Source organism: Podarcis filfolensis (assembly GCF_964270895.1).
Source record: "Podarcis filfolensis genome assembly, chromosome: 1".
Classification (NCBI taxonomy): domain Eukaryota; kingdom Metazoa; phylum Chordata; class Lepidosauria; order Squamata; family Lacertidae; genus Podarcis; species Podarcis filfolensis.
In genome coordinates this window covers 114,485,921-114,502,823 of record NC_139604.1, presented here as the reverse complement: position 1 = coordinate 114,502,823, position 16,903 = coordinate 114,485,921, and the positions used below count along the sequence as shown (strand labels likewise).

The 16,903-nt window shown below is 43.0% G+C and overlaps 3 protein-coding genes across 4 annotated transcripts in view; 1 reads left to right on the top strand and 2 right to left on the bottom strand.

Annotated features, from left to right (window-relative positions):
• The window catches only part of GOLGA5 (golgin A5), a 496,232-nt gene that overhangs the window by 231,179 nt on the left and 248,150 nt on the right, over nucleotides 1-16,903 (bottom strand). The window lies entirely within an intron of this gene.
• On the top strand, nucleotides 272-2,674 carry GON7 (GON7 subunit of KEOPS complex). 2 transcript variants are annotated; one of them, XM_083622008.1, is made up of 2 exons: nucleotides 272-574; nucleotides 1,968-2,674. In XM_083622008.1, the coding sequence occupies exons 1-2, from the start codon at nucleotides 388-390 to the stop codon at nucleotides 2,072-2,074; spliced, it is 294 nt and encodes a 97-aa protein (XP_083478134.1). In that variant the 5' UTR covers nucleotides 272-387; the 3' UTR covers nucleotides 2,075-2,674. The 2 variants fall into 2 exon arrangements, with proteins under 2 accessions (XP_083478134.1, XP_083478133.1); XM_083622007.1 differs by having other exon boundaries at nucleotides 295-692; nucleotides 1,968-2,087.
• Nucleotides 6,792-15,643, bottom strand: LYSET (lysosomal enzyme trafficking factor). The gene is made up of 2 exons (XM_083622211.1): nucleotides 15,333-15,643; nucleotides 6,792-7,688 (listed from the first exon to the last, which is right to left on the bottom strand). The coding sequence occupies exons 1-2, from the start codon at nucleotides 15,500-15,502 to the stop codon at nucleotides 7,277-7,279; spliced, it is 582 nt and encodes a 193-aa protein (XP_083478337.1). The 5' UTR covers nucleotides 15,503-15,643; the 3' UTR covers nucleotides 6,792-7,276.

Genomic DNA, 16,903 nt, shown 5'->3' with positions numbered 1-16,903 from the left:
GCGGGAAAACGCCAAACCGCCACCAGAGAGCGCCCGGCGCACGCCGGAAGCGGAAAGCGAGGGGTCCGCTGTCCTGCGCCGCCGCCACCCAGACGCTACGAGATAAAAGGCGCTGGGTGGGGAGGAGCAGGAAGGAGAAGTAGGGCGTGGGGGGGAGGGAGGTTCACGCGACGCCAACGAGGCCCACGTGAGCTCCAGAAGCCAATCACAAAAGCGGGGAGGAGACGAAGGCGGGCGGAGAAGACAATGAAACGGCTCGTAAGCAGTTGAGTGAGGCGCGTGCGCCGGGTAGGCGGGGCCAGAGTGGCGGTTGGAAAAGCCGCCTCCTCGGTTAGGGATTGGCTGCCTGTTTCCAGGGCGGGGGAAAGGCAGAGGGGAAGCGGAGCGATGGAGTTGCGGGCGGAATTGACGGCCCGCGACGGGCTGAAGCGGCCGCTGAGGGTCCGTTGCGAGCCGCCGGGAGAGCTGCGGGGCCTGCTCAGCGGCCTAGCTCAGCTGCGGGAACAGGTCTCCGCGCTGCTTGGCCCCCTGGTGCAGCAGGAGAGCGGCGCCGGCGATCGAGCCGGGCCTGGAGGTGAGGAGGCCCCGGTCTCGGCCACGAGTTCCCGCCTCGCCCGAGAGGAGAGGAAGGAGGCCTCGTCCTGCTTCCTAGCAACCAAGTGCCCCTTTGGGTACTTGGAACTCAGCAGCAGGTGGAGCCTCCTCAGATGCCGCAACAAAGCCTTTCGGTTCTTACTTTGGCTATTTTGAGTTTACTGACATGTCTGTATGTTTGTATTTGTATATTTGTCCTCTGTTTTGAATGTCCGGGCACAGCCCGTTGTGGGAAAGAAGCATATAAATAAAATCAGTGAAAGGGCAATGGGTCACTCGGTTGGTTGGAGCGTGGTGCTGATAACGCCAAGGTTGCAGGTTCAGGGCCTGTAATGGGACAGCTGCATATTCCTGCGTTGCAGGGGGTTGGACGAGATGATCCTCAGGGTCCCTTCCAACTCTACAATTCTATGACTTTGTGAAATCAAAAGAATAAAAATGTAGACTAGGCATAATTAGCTAATGTACATTGATTTCGCTGGGTTTACCCTGAGCTTTAACTTCAACACCATTTGAGAATTCCAATAGAGTCTACAGTGGTACCTCGGGTTAAGAACTTAATTCGTTCTGGAGGTCTGTTCTTAACCTGAAACTGTTCTTAACCTGAAGCACCACTTTAGCTAATGGGGCCTCCCGCTGTCGCCGCACAATTTCTGTTCTCATCCTGAAGCAAAGTTCTTAACCCAAAGTACTATTTCTGGGTTAGCGGAGTCTGTAACCTGAAGCGTATGTAACCTGAAGCGTATGTAACCTGAAGCGTATGTAACCCGAGGTACCACTGTATACCACTTTATTATCAACATGTAATTCTGCATGTGCAGACCAGGTCTATGCTAATATACCTCTTGTATGATCTGGTGAGGACCTAAAGCCCTAAAGCTTTGGACTACAGTTACCATAGTCTCCAAAAACTCTTATCAGTGGGGTTGATCAGAGTTGTAGTCCAATATCTGGTAGGCCACACAAGTTTCCCATCCATTGTGTACGAACACTTTGCATATACATTCCTAACTCTTGAACATGCCTCTTGCAAAAGAATACTCAACTGCTAGTATCTCTTGACTTATTATACCCAGTTCAAGCAACACCAAAATAAAATAAAATTCTAAAATTTGAAAATCATAGAACTGTAGAGTTGCATGGGGCTACAAAGCTCATCTAGTCCAGCCCCCTGCAGTGCAGGAATCTTATACCCAATGTGGGGCTCAAACCCACAACCATGGGACTAAGTCTCATGCTCTACCAACTGAGCTACCCAGCCTCATAAAATGTTAGTTAAACTCAGCAAATGGAATGAGAAGTTAAGTGTAGGCATTCATGGGGAACTAGTTTAGCTATCTTAGCAGATTTCATATGAAATGTTTTTCTTTTAGGTGATGATGATGATGATGAACAGGATGATGATGATGAAGAAAATCATGTCATTGCCAAAGCATGTGCTGACGGACCACCATTTAAAAGGATAAAAACACAGTCCTGATGAAAACTACAAACATTTTTCTACTGAATTTGAGTTTAATCATATACACACTTTCCCTCTGGAAAAATTCTGGGACGTTTTGTTAAAACACAGTCCTGATGAAAACTGCAGGTTTTTTTCTACAGAATTTGAGTTTTGTTTTCTAGACACTTTCCTCCCGAGGAAACTTCTGGGCTACTTTTTAAACTAGAAATGCACTGTCCTTTTTATTATTTACTGTTACCACAAATCAAAAGGGAAGCTTATTTGTGGAGTATTATGTGAAATACTGAAGCAACCAAGTAAAAGACCATGTATATAAGAAAGAATTATCTCCCTTCTCTGAGGGGAAAGGGCCTGTAGTGGTATTGAAATAAATTAGAAAGAGTTGTTTATTTTCATTACTATCTTCATAAATAAACTGGGAGTAGAAAGTAAGGAAGTAATAGAGGGGAAAGATTGTTAAAAGAGAAAGAAGTCAATGTAAAAAGAGCAGGCAGGAGGAATGGAAGTAATGACACTTCAGAGCAGGAAGAGGAAATAAGGTATGAACATGAAAGAAGAACGGGAGAAGAAATTATGAGTAAAAAATACTTTGCGATATATGGGGTGGGAAGGGGGGGAAATAGAAAAGAGCCTCTTCTATTTTAAGTCACTTAGAGCAAATTCTTCCTGAAATGGGGAAGCTGAATCACAGTATCTCCAGTAGCTGCACTTAGCTTGAGAAAAGTTGAACTATAGAATTCATTTCCAGTAGGAAACTGCTGTAGCAAAGAATCTAGCAATTTCCCAAGATGGATTAGATACCAATAGAAAATGGTGTCCACAATTGCCAGCTGATTGTGCTAAACAGCCTGCATATCCTAATCCTCTCATTGAAGCGATAAAAAAAATTAAAACTTATTTACAATTCTAGTAACGACAAAAGTGATGCCAACTAAGATCGATCTCTGAAGGCTTTCTGAAAGAATAAAGTATTCAGTGGAGGCTGAAAAGACAAGCAAGATGGTACATATGTAACAGTCAACAGGCTTATTTGACTGGTTCTGTCCCTGCACCTCCATTTTGGCAGCTTTGTTTAGGAAAGTTTTTAATGTTTATGTTTTATCGTATTTGTTGGGAGCTGCTCAGAGTGGCCGGGGAAGCCTAGCCATATGGGCGGGGTATACATTATTATTATTATTATTATTATTATTATTATTATTAGTCACTGATGGGCCTCAGTAATTGTCTCCTTTTAATTGAGCCCTGGGAGTAGAGAGTTTTGAGAACCTCCTGTCTTAAGGACAACTTCTAATGTGACATTTGTCTATGGCATTACCTAAGAATGAAAGACCATGAGAATTTTACATTTCAATAATACTTTAAGTTCTTTCTGTGGTAGATTTTTAAAAAATTAAATTAAGTATCCCTTTAAAAGAGCCTGGGGCAGAACAATAACTCAAAAGTAATTCAAACAAATGTATCAAAGACTACACTTGTAATCTATGACTAAATCAAATACATTTAAAGATGTTTCCCGTGTAAATAAACAGTTGGAGACAAAGAAAAGGTGCCTGGGCATGTGCATCAAGCATTCACAATACAACGAAGTAGAATATATCATGAACTGTGTTCGTTTATATGCTGTCAAAGTGTTTACTTTCCACGACATGCATTAAAACTGCTGTCACTCAGATACAATGCTAGCTACTGTTGAGTATTACACAAATATGCTTCATGCCAGTCACCTTCCTCTCTGGAAGATGAGATTAAATGCTTTTGCTTCTGTTTCTATACAACAGTTTAACATTATGTCTGAACCTAGGCAAAGCTATGGTTTACCGAAAGAAGCCAACTTCAAACTGGCTTATAAAATCTTGTTTCAATGAACCATAATTAAAATCAATCACAGTGCAGGGTTTGGACATAACCTTAAATTGGGGTGCCAATCATTTTGGACCAGTATGCAAGTGCTGCGGGTGCCAGTCTCAAAATGGCTGCCATGGGGTCATGCTACTCCCCGCATCCTGGCCAAATTCACGCTTGCTGTGGGAAGTAAACTGTGTCATGCTGGTCCTCATTGTGGATAACACACAATACTGATTCCACACAAACACCATGATTTTGTTGCTATCTAGTAACAGGGAAGTCTTCCCCAGTACCAAGAAAAATATCCAAGATGGACACAGAGCATGCTTGAGCATTCCCCCATCCCAAAAAGCCCCTCCACAGGTTAAGAAAGTACCTATCATTTAAGAAAAAAACCTTTCCCCCTCAAAACATATGGATCACCAGCCTGGCACCCATGGGCACTGGGTCTGTACATACATATAAACAGACAAATTATGTATAAAAGCATGTCAATTGTTTATGCTCCTGGGTAGCATAAAGGCTCTATTGAGTTGTAGCAACCAATTAGTAGACCGGTTGTCTAACAAGGCACGGGCTTGTAACCAAGAAAGTAATGATTTGGTGCAGTTCAAAAGAATCTGGACAGTAATTTATAAGACTTGTGTGAATGTTCCAGCAAGAGATTTGTTTTTGCGTTGACAAGGAAAAAACGTTGGCTCAAACAGGCCAGGGGGACTTCGCTTTCCTCCTGCCTGGATCCAGGGACGCCTGGCTAATAAGGGAATCTGTTCTGGGAGAGAATTGACCTACCATTCCAAAGTTTTTCTCACAGTTCAGATTATATAGGTTGGGTGGCTTAGTATTATTCAGAGTGGAAATAAAATAACTTCAGTGAAGAAGTGATATATAAATAGCTCAAATACTAGTCTTCAAATTCATCACAAAAGCTGTCAAGAATCTGCAATGGATGATAGAGGTAGCACTGGTCAGTATTAATGCAAAGGTTGCTTAAATTAAAGCTGAGCTTCCAGTTGCCTTGCAGTCACACCTTGTTTCTAAGAGGCATGAGTGCTTCCATTTGGGCTACTGGGCATTTCTTACGTCTCAGTGAAGTAGCAACCAAGTTTATTAGATGCTGGGGCCTGGGTTTTCTCACCAGACTACTGTATGTTCCATAAAACAAGTATGACTGCCATGTTCAGTAAGCCAATAAGATTAAACAGATTCAGATGGCCCACCTGACAAAACAGCACTCATTTGACACAGTCCATGTTCATGGATGGTATTACTAGCATGTAGGTGCTATAACAAAGACGGAGCAAGAACCTTTTAAACGTTATGCTTGTGATCAACTGGCAGCTGCATATGGGAGTTGTATTTAATGGAACAATTTTTACAAGCACACTGTTATAGTGACTGCAGGCTTAACTTTCTAACTGCTCTACTATTCAGAGGAGCTGATTTCATGTGAAATGTATGAAGCAGCAATATTAAAGGGCAAAATCCACAGAAATGAAAACATTGTTCCCATTATATCCAAATCAGGTCCACATGAAATCCAATTTAGAAAACACTTTTTTTCTTGGAAATCCTTAGCATCACATATTGCTCTAATAAATACCAGCCAGAAAATGCCATACATTTCTGACTGTGCAATGAGTTGCACTGCATATAAACTCTATATACTAACCTAATTTTTCCCTAAAATTGTAGAAAATGTGGGGGAAATATTGAGTTGGACAGAAATGGGGAATGTGCCTGACTAGGTCTACAAATTCAAAACCCTTCATTCTTGCTTACTTGAATGGCTACCTAGCTACACTGAACTTTAGGTACACAATTGATCCAAGCAGCCACAATGGATGCAACAGAGATATACAGTCATCCAATATTTCCCTGTTGAGCTGTAGACAGAAGAATTTGATCTGCCTGGACAGCCAAAAACAAGATTTTACTAGTGAACTGCACATATATATATAATGGGCGAGTAGCCAGGGAGGTTGCAAATGTCTTTCTACTAATCTGTGAGAAGTCATGAAATTAAAAAAGGCAAAGGATTTTTTCCCACTGCTTTTTTTTCCCATTATGCCATTACTAGTGATTTTGTAGCAAGGAGCATGCCATGCAGAGAGAGTAGAACACTTTTATGGCAGTCATTAAATTAGTCAAGCAAATAAAGTGCTTGGACTTAGCAGGGCTAACATCTCTTGGGACTTGTTGCTAGTAACATACTCATATTTATACCAAATGAAATGAATAACCTTCTCTGGTTTGATAGAAACCAGGCCACAGGACATCATCTCAGTTGCAGTTAACTGCATTTCCCCTCAGATGCCATGCAATTAGGAGGACAACTGGTATATCTGAAGTACTTTACTAAAAGGGAGGGGGGAGAGAGAGACTTAGATCATGCAGATATCTATACTCACATTGAGCAAATAATGTAGATAAAACGGCTCCTGCTGAAACATTTACATTATAAAACTACTTTCTGTATTAGCAAATACTGAGAATTTTCTACTTGGTAAATTGGTGTTGGTTTCTGGGTTTCTTACTGTGGTTTGGATGTTGGTTTTAATGTCTGATGGCTGTTTTATTGGATAGAGCAATGTACATAATGAATGAACATTGAATTACTATGTTTTAATTGCTGAGCGCTGCTGGGAGGAAAATGCAGTGACTGCCATAATTTCCTAACACATGAACAGCAACTAATTGTCAGTTCACATGCATTTTAAAGCGGCTCTCTCTGTCTCTTTCCCCTCTCACACACAGCCTTCATATTTGACATATAGCACATGTTGCATTTTTGTTCCCATATATGGAAAATTAGTTTCTGAAGAACTGGCCTAACAACTTACACTGAACTGGAAGTCAAAAAAACAATAAATGAACAAAGGGCTCATTTTCTTTTAGTCATGTGTGAGAACGAAGCCCTGTTTTATTGAGTGCAACATTATTTAAGGAAAAAGCACAGTATCTTAAATGCGAGTTTATGATCATTCCAAACTTTACACATTATAACAAAGGAAAAGTCTGTTTTCACTGATCCTCCTCCTGAGGGAAGCTCAGATAAGATAAAAGGAGGGGGGGTGCACAGTGAAATAAGGTTTCAGATAGGTTTTCTCCACAAAAACTTCAGGAGTGTAGAAATTCTGCATTATAAGGCAAATATGAAGAATGTCATCCTCGAGTCTCAAAGAAAGCTCAGTTATTCCACCAAATAGAATGCACCTATACTCAAAGTCAACTTATTCAAAAAATAGGTTGATGCTCTATTCAGTAGTTAACGTGGAGAAAAAGAATTTCACATTCCATTTGTATGTTCAATTGATGCAGCCAAGATCCTTCAGGTTATCTAAAAGTGTTCATCAGGAAACGCAGATGGGTTTAAGTGTCAATCAGTTGCAATCTGCTAATTTGGTTGGAGGCCTTCGCAAATGTTTGGTGACGATTGCAAACGACAGCCAGGCAAATCGGAATAATACAGTAGCCCACCGTTTTGGGATCAGCTCTTGTACAGGAATAAAGGAACAGGAACATTTGTAAATAAGGGATCAAGAAGATAATAGTCCACAGCCAAAAGGGTACGGACAGCAGCCGTGTTTTTAAGGAGTGCATCCAGGTGGTTTCTTCTCTCAGTTTTTCAGGAGGTTGCTGGATGTGCTCCAGTGCTAGTCTGTTGTAAGTCTCATTGATTTCAAAGACATAGTAAAATGCTGCAGCACTTGCTATTAAGTATAATCCCACACCAATCCATCCCATCCTCTGACGGAAGTTCATCATTCTCCATGCTCTGAACCTTAAAAAAAGGAAAAAGATAATCAAAGCACTTAAAGAAATATCAGCTTGTCCTGTTACAGGATACGATTTTCTAAGTGTAGCCGAAGTGTTACTGGGCAAATGCTGTTTCTGCTCCCCCCCCCAAAAAAAATCTCCCAGTAGATGTCAGTAGGAAATGTAATGTGCAAAATGCTAAAGACAGGGTGTTAAATTTTCAGCAGAAGTGAAAGAGATGATGAGATGGTTGGTTTTGAAGACTGATCCCAAGTGGATGTAAGCTGCAATCTTCAAAGATTTATTCTACAGTGCAGCCAATTTAATTTTACTTATTAATCAGGTTTTTATCCCGCCATGTTAGGCTACATTATTCCCCAACATTCCAGTTTAATCAAGGGGGCTGGGTGTGCGAGATGGTAAGTGGGTGTTGGCCCCCTCCCTCAATAGATAAAGCCAGGGTTTAGAGGAGAGAGGTTAGGGAGGGTAATGTGGCAGAGAAGCAAAGCAGCAAGCTGGAAAGCCAGAGAGGCAGAGCAATGGTTGGCTTCTGTTCAAAACCAGGGCTGCAGCTATGGGAGAAGAAAGACCCTCCTGGGGTGCTGATGCTGCGTACACCTCCATCATAGGCTCAGGCTGTGTATATGTGTACATAGACCACATATCATAAAGACAACACAGTCTCCACTGTGCCTCATTTCCGAAAGTAAACACAAACCCCAGGTAAGTGCCTGAAAACGATGGAATCTTGCACCACTCAGAGATTGGGGTGGCATGCAAAAATATGAAGCACTGTTGGCATTGGCCAGCAGTGGTTCTCCAGGATTTCAGGAAGAAACTTCTCCAAGCCCTACCTAGAAATGCTGGAACTGAACCTGGAACCGACTGCAGACAGCCCGGCCCAGACAATTAACACAAGTGGGGAGGAGCTAGGAGAGATGTGAAAACCAAGGAGGAAAGCCATGCTCCCACCCCACTCCCATTTCCCCCCATTTTTCCTCTGGGCCTTCACACCTCTGGGAACTTGGAGCCTAAACTTATGCATCTTGTTCTGATGGAGCAGGGAGAATAATACCATGTACGAGAGTGTGTGCTCCCTTTTGAAGAGTACCATAGACACAGCAGCTGTATTCCTTAACTGTCACTTTATGAGAGTTGCATAAATCTCAAAGTTGTATAAATATCACTTATGAGATTTAAAACAGGCTTACATGGCTTTCAGTAAACATCTGCAGTCAAGAGCTTGCACCCCTCCAAAAAAATCCATGTACATCAGGGATGGGGAACCACATGCCCCTTAGGGCTTTATTATCTGGCCCCTGGAAGTCTCCCTGGGTCACATATACCCTCTGTATTCCTAAGCCACACCCTCCTCAAGTGTTTGGCATGGTTGGAATGTGTCTTCCTACTGCTTCTTGTTTCTCTGGATAGAGGAGGGGCATGTGTGCAAGGACAAAGAAACTGGCTTACCACTCAAGAGTTAAGATTTACATTTTTTTGCTCTGCTCACTTTTACTTTTGGCTTTGCCCACCACTGGCATGTGGCCCTTGAAAGGTTGCCCAGAAGGAAATGTGGTCCTTGGGCTGCAAAAGTTTCCCTGACACTGATGGACATGCTTACAAGTGAATGAAGAAGATCTCCAGTTGTTTTTGGACTACAATTCCTGTCATCCCTGACCACTGGCCCTGCTGGCATTAATACACTAACAACTTCATCAACAGTTTTTTAAATTCAGGGCAATACTTGTTCCTATCCAGCCAACATGGCTCCATGGAGCCCCTCAGGGCAAATCTTTCATCACTTCATTGAATCATTGCAATAAAAAAAACCACAGCAACTCTATCTTTGTAGCATGTGGTTCTCACCAGTCTTTCCACGCCCATGTGCCTGATCCCATACTGTGGCTGCTCGCATGTAGAAGAAGCAGACTACTGGGTTAGTGCTTTGAACCTTAATGGTTTTAGGCTGGTAGTTACCCAGAAAAATCTGTTTTCTTGGCTAAGTACAGTACTGTTAAGAAGGAAGTTTAAAACTGTTCTCCATTCTGCTGTGTGCTTCCTCTTGCTTTCTGATTCTCAAAATACCACACTAGACTTCCAAGTTTATCCAGTCTTCTGCAAAAATGACAGACCAATGAAGTTTGATGCCTGTGATAAGAACAGTCTACCAATTACCTCCTTCCCCAAGAAGAACAAGTTGCAACTTTTCCTTTCTCATTTTTGACTGAAAGAGGAACAAGTAGCAGGGAGACATCCTGGCTGGTCCCTAAGCCTGCAACAAAAGCAGGATTTACTGTAGCTAGAAGATATCCCTTGTGCAAGGTTATCTCATTTAATTTCATCTTCTGACCTAGACACAAAGAACTGGACTGCATCAGACAAGAAAAGCAAAATGCCCACTGTAACATGTGCTTGAAATAGTCACTGGTTGAGGGGGCAGAGAAGGAAAGAGGAAGGGGAAACCATCCATTATGATCAGTTGTTTGATGACTGGAAGTTTCTTCTGACCTTTCTTGGGCGCGAGGGGGGAATGACACGCCTGTCTGAGAAGCAGGGAAACTATTTGTGTAAAGTCCCAATTTGGACATGTGGTGGTATTCAACTTCTTTTTACTCACTGAAATCAATTGACCCAACTTAGTGGTGTTCATTAATTCCAGTGAATCTACCTGGGGTAAAACTTAGTTGAATACCACCCAGAAAGAGCCATGAGCTTTGCTAAAACTGAAGCACACTTGGCATCCAGTCTGCTGAATTTTTATTACACTTAAAACTTCTATGCCTTTGAGGCCAACACCTTTCTCAAAGCTGTTTACATGAAGTGAAACCATGATCATAATAAAACACAGTTAGAAAACACAAACATGGAAGATAACAGTCCACAACACAGAACCGCATCTAAGGAAATGCAGCAAAAAACCTGCAGGTATACAAAGGTATTCATCGACCAATGGAAGGGGACAAAAGGGGGGGCTGGCTGAGCCTCCAGAGCAGGCAAGACTTTCCATAATGTAGCTGGGGACACAAAAATATTAACACACACACACCACAGAAAATTATTAGAACTTAACTCCCTACCTGTCAAACACATTATAAGGGGGAAATATTTAATACATCATAAAATAACTTGATTAAAACAAGAATAGCAAAACGATAATATTTGTCAACTAACATGAATAACAAAAACTCCCTAAGTCTCCATCCAAAATGAAACTACTGTAAATCCAAAATGAAACTACAGTGGTACCTCAGGTTAAGTACTTAATTTGTTCCGGAGGTCCGTTCTTAACCTGAAACTGTTCTTAACCTGAAGCACCACTTTAACTAATGGGGCCTCCTGCTGCCGCCGCACCACCGGAGCATAATTTCTGTTCTCAACCTGAAGCAAAGTTCTTAACCCGAGGTACTATTTCTGGGTTAGCGGAGTCTGTAACCTGAAGCGTATGTAACCTGAAGCGTATGTAACCTGAAGCATATGTAACCCGAGGTACCACTGTACTGTAAACTCTGTAGTGCAGCTCACTTCTTGCTCTTTAGTATAATGGCAATCCTGAAACAAGATTAGCAGCTTTGTTGCCAGTCCTGTTTACGAACGATTCAGTTTACGAACTCTGCAAAACCTGAAGTAGTGTCCCGGTTTGCAAACTTTACCTCAGTCTAAGAATGGAATCCAAACAGTGGAAGGGCACTGGCGGCGGGAGGCCTCATTAGGGAAAGTGCGTCTCGGTTTAAGAATGGTTTCAGTTTAACTCCAGAACGGATTAAGTTCATAAACTGAGATACCACTGTATTTGTAAATGTGCATATCACAAAGGCCCCATAGATCTTCACTGCTCCATCTTATCGAAGGGAAACTAAAGTCCAGGGGCAGAGTTATACAGTTATGACCACTCAGGAAAGTAGAGAACATTAAGTAACAGAGTTTTTCAACTTATCTGTACTTGAAATAAAGAATTATCTTTTAACAATTGTAAGCTGCAGAACTTGTTTTACCAATAATCTACACCACTTATCCCCTCTCACCACAAAAGTGACATACAACTGCCAGCTAATAATCATGTGACTGTCATTATCATTCACTGCTGCCTGATCATAAGATCTACAAGCACATTTTAGTCAGAAAAATAATATGTAGATACAACCTTCCCCTCAATCACTGGCCATCCCCAAATCTTTAGGAATAAGCAACAGGATTGAGCAACTACCAACACGCTAAAGGTTGTCTGTTGCCTACAGTATAAAGTCAATTCACATATTTGAGAATTCCCTGCCAGATTTTTGTAAATGTCAAAACCAAGTCTTTTTAGAACCTTGTTTTTCAAACCATGACCACAATGAACTTGGAGCCACAAATATGCAGCCAGCTTTTTGCGACTGAATGTTTTTTGAACTCTTTCTTTTTAAAGAGTTAAAGATAGTGTATGGGCAATAATCAAAGCAGACCTGGTAGCATTTTGGAAGATATGTTTTAATTGTTTTAGTTCTGGATTTCTTGGGAGGGCAGATCTATCAACGGTTATTAGCAACAATAGCTGTGACGCCACTATAGACAGAGGCAGTATATGAATGCTAAATGGAATTGGCGGGGGAGGGGTGACCAAGACAGCAGATCCACCACCACCCCTTGTTTTGAGCTCCCAAAGACATCTAGCCAGCAACTTTTGGAAATGGAATGTTGGGCAAGATTAATCTTAGCATGACTAACAGCTCAATTCCTATCTTCCCATGTGTCTATTTATTTAGACCTACAACAAGCTGCTGCGAAAGGAGCTCATTACCAAAGTGGACACTGTTAACACAAGATGATCCAGTGAAAGTTCACTTTGGCCATCCTTGCTCTGCAGTCACCAGCCCAGGACACAACACATTACGAAACCTGTCCATCAGGCCTCTTTCAGTGATGCTTGCATAGCTGCAAAGACCATTTACAATTTTGCAAAAAATGTTGTTTCAAGGACAATTCTGAAGGACAACTAATTAAAGAAATATACTGGGAACTCAGGCACTCTGATAAGTTGCAATGCAGGCCATGCCAGTTTTATCTGCGTAGCAATTCTAGGCATACAATACATCTTTCAGTTGCAAAGGTTACTATAGGAATGAAAAACAATTTTAAAAGGCAGCATTTCAGATAGGTCACAATGAGAAATTCATTTATGTGCATGATTCTATTTAGTGCAACCTGTGGCAACTTGTTTATCACAGTGTGGAAATGGTATACTGCAGCAGCCGAATTTGGAAACTCAACTTAGCCACACTGACTAGAGCTGAAGTGAGCAGGATTCAGTCCTTGCATGGTACACTTTTCTTTCTCTACTAGAAACTTTGTCTTGCTAGTATTATTATTAATCTCTTTCCATGCATGTCCCAAGATAATGTACAAAAGGTAACAAAACAGTTACAGAGCAGTTGCAAAAGTAACAGATGAGTTCTAAAAAATATATAAGGACACCTATGGCTGAGACCTATCCATTCAGCTGTGTTCCACTGAAGTGTTTTTGAGTACATACTCAGGATCACTCATCAGTTAAGGTGTGACAAATTTATTAAGTGATCTGAACTATGGACTCATCCTTAAGATTGTAAGTACTTTGCTGGATCAGACCCAAGAACCCTAACAACCATGAGCAGCAGGAAGTTGACTGAAAATTGGCCAGCTGTCTATAAGTGGAAAATTGTCAGTGTCAGCCCTGCAACTACTGGAACATTTACAGTATCATAAATACATAGCATTATCTTACAATTTGAGCCATTTCCAATGGAAAGCAAATGCTTAGGAGGCAACACACTGCTCATTTCACTAGCACAACACAAAGCAAACATGTTAGGCCGGCACTGCAGGGACTTTACAGGATATCTATCCCTTGAGCAGTTTGTTCCTGGGCAATACCATTAGGATGCTCACCTTTTTAACAAACTCCTGCCGCAATTGGGTTCGCCTACAGATCATTTTGTCTCCAAAAGTGGACTAATGAGAATATTGTTCAACAAGTTATAACACTGGTATCATCAACAACACAAGAAGTCAAATGAATTTTAGAAGGCAGAAAAGAAAGGCAAGAAGAAACATAATGACATTAATTATCCTGGTTTTACTTTCGTTGTTCTGCAGCTGACACTACCCTAACCAATACCATCTATTCATGATAGAATCAGTTATGGGTCCTTGGCGGTCTTTTACTTTTATTACACGTGCATCTGCATTCTTTCAATAAAGCTTAAAGCCTCACGTAATAGACAAAAGTAAGAGACTGAGCAGTCTATGGTAAAAAGTTTGATTTTCACCTTGCCCACTGACACTAGTACAATAAAACGTATTATTTACCAATATTATGTGCCCCCTCTGCCCATCAAGTCAACAGCAACTGCATTTTGTAATAGTGCCATAGCAGCCACATTCTTCAACGTACCTATTTTGAAGTAGCCTTTCCATATGAACGCTCACTGAAGAAGAAAAGACTAATACTTATCTAAAGAGCTAGATCTATATTTGATATAGTAGCATCTTTGTCTTATCTGTAAGACAGCTTCTCAAGTCTGTCAAACTTTTTTTCAGTTTAACCCAATCAAATGATTCTACTTCCTAAAGTGAGATAGTAACCTACCCTCACTTTCCTCAATGTAACCTAACTGCCTAAAATTATTCATATCCCACACCCATTTCTACTGCACAGAAAGCTCATGGGTAGATTATCACTCATTCGATACCCGAATTACAATAGGTCTTTTTAAAATTTAAAAATCACTAACCACAAACACAATGCAAACCCAAGCATTAAGAGGAGGAACGGTCTGCACGTCACTATTCCTTCCTCAACCCTACAGAGATACTTCTCCCAATTTTGCCTTCCTCAAAAGGCTGACAGCACCTCATGCCCATACTTCCTTCTAAACCTTTCCCAACGGCTCCCTTCCTCTTCCCCATAACTCCTCAAAACTTAAATCTGACCTAAAACCCAGCACGGATATGGACTGAGATATAAATAAGAGTGCCTCTGGGCACGTACAATGCAACCTTTTGGATGTTTTGATTTTTTAGCTGCTTGTGCGTTCACTACCCTGGGCTCCTGTCGGAGAAAGGCAGGGTGGGAATTTAATTACTCAAGCAAAACTGCTTCTAAACAGAGGGAGGGTGTGCATGTGTCGTCGTCCTCGACCCCCCCAATTTGCAATGGGGGCAAAGAGCTTCCAGTAGGGAACTTCAAGGCAAATGTAAGCAAAGTGGCCTCTTTCTCTCTCAGGGATGGGATTTTTGTTAGGAAGTAGGGGCATGTTTTGTTGTGGGGGGAAACAGTACCTCAGATTTGTATTGATTTTTGTTCACGGGGGAGGGGACATGTGCCCCCCTTGGCTACGCCCATGCTCTCAGACTGAATTCGAGACAGGGCTGCGCTCCGTCTTCCTCGTCAGGCTGAACACAGAATCGTAGAATAGGAAGGGGACCCCCGGGGTCATCTAGCTCAACCTCCTGGCAATGCCCTTTTGCCCAACGGGGGGCTCGAACCCGCGAGCCTGAGGTTCGGAGCCTCCCGCTCTACGGACCGAGCTGCCCTGCCAGCGGCTGCGAGCGTGTCCCTGAGCCGGTGCAAAGCGCCGGGGAGGGACAGAGCAGCAGCCTAGAGCCCCGGCCCCTCTCCGGCGCTCCCCGCCTCAGCCTCCCTCGCCCTTACCTTCCTCCGCCGGAAAACACGGGAACGAACAGCCAGGAGGAGAGAGCGCGGGCGGCCCGACCCCCCTCACCCCGCCGCCTCTCCTGTCGAGCCGCTCTCAGAGCCCACCCCTTCCGCCGCCCTTCCAGGGCCCGCCTCCTCCGAGCTCTGCTTCCGGTGCCGCGCGACATGGCTGCAGTCACGTGAGGAGGGTCGAATCGCCTTAGCCGACGATTCCCGCTTTTACGGGCTGCGGAGGCGCCGCCAAAGGGGCGCGGCTCCTTTGGTCTGCGCACCGTGTCTTCCGGGATGTTTTCGACACCCTTGCCCCCCTCCCCCCTCAGGTGTGTTTGCTTCGTATTGCAGAGGCGGCAGCTGCTGGCAGGCAATGGAAAACAAATCCAGGCGCTTTGAAGATGCCGCCTCGGGGTCCCCCCCGCCCTTCTGTCAACCACCCAAGGGGAAAGTCTGGAAAGAGTGGGGTGAGGGGAAATAATTTGTATTTTTGTTTTGTTCTTAGCATTCCCCCCTCCCATAGCAACTAAGGCTGCTGCAGGCAAAGAGCAGGACCGTAAAATGTCTTAAGTCCCCCCACCCCATTCTCCCATCCCAGGAATGGAAAAGGGGTAAAGAGTTAGTAATGCAGAGCTCCATTTCCGGGTTCTGTTTGAATGCTGCCATTCGCGGAGTAAGAGCGGAAGGCTGGAAGAGAAAGCAGCCGTAGCCTCACTTCACTATAATGCATCAGTTTGAGAGAAGAAAAGTGTCGTTAGTGCTTCATTGAGGCAGACTCGCTCTTTATCCAAGCACACATACATACACATACACGTTCCTGAGCAAGATCAGTAACCACGGGCTTAAGTCACTCTCTACCACCCCATCCCATAATGTAGAAGAAAAAGTGGCTTCTGTTTTTGTACAGTACTGAATAGGAGGGTGGGACACCATTCGAAAACTTTCAGTTTTAAATACCTGCTGGTTCACAACAGCGCCAAGCCGCCAAGTTACGATCAGGCCACAAATTTTGCCTGCTTGCACCAGCATGCGCTGGGCGCCATGAAGAGATTTTTTTAAAAATCCTGATTCAGCAACACTTACTCTTACAATGTAAAAACAGCAAGCAACACTTCAAACTCAGCACCTGAACCACATACCAAGCAAGCCCAGCCCAGCTCATATATCACAATTTGAGCAACTGGCTTGAAAAATTACCAACCAAAGGACTGCAACATCACACACAATTTTGTTGTTTTATCTTTTGTGCAAAGTGTTTGAGGTGGTTTTAAAAAAAGAAAAGAAAATCAAGCTGTGCATTAAATTGTGCAACCAAAACTCCTTGCCAATTTCCCACTGCAGGGGAACTTCCAGCCTAATTAAGCTTACAGACCTCATTATGTCAGCCTAACTACACCTGCAGGCTTCCCCATTTGACGCACAATGCGGCTTAGCCCAATCACTCCCACCTGTCTGTCAACTGCTGTCAGGTGGCATGGCAACAGAAAAAGGTGCCAAATTTTAAAAGTGTTGAAGGCAAGCAGCAAAGGAAGAGGTAGAGTGTGCTCTTGGGTCTTTCATTGCAGCCACAGGATTAA

Coding starts and splice junctions, on each gene's coding strand:
- GON7 (XM_083622007.1), top strand. CDS start 388: ATGGAGTTGCGGGCGGAATTGACGGCCCGCGACGGGCTGAAGCGGCCG.
- LYSET (XM_083622211.1), bottom strand. CDS start 15,502: ATGTCGCGCGGCACCGGAAGCAGAGCTCGGAGGAGGCGGGCCCTGGAA. Junction 7,689..15,332: donor GTGTTTTCCGGCGGAGGAAG/GTAAGGGCGAGG, acceptor CCTTTTTTTAAG/GTTCAGAGCATGGAGAATGA.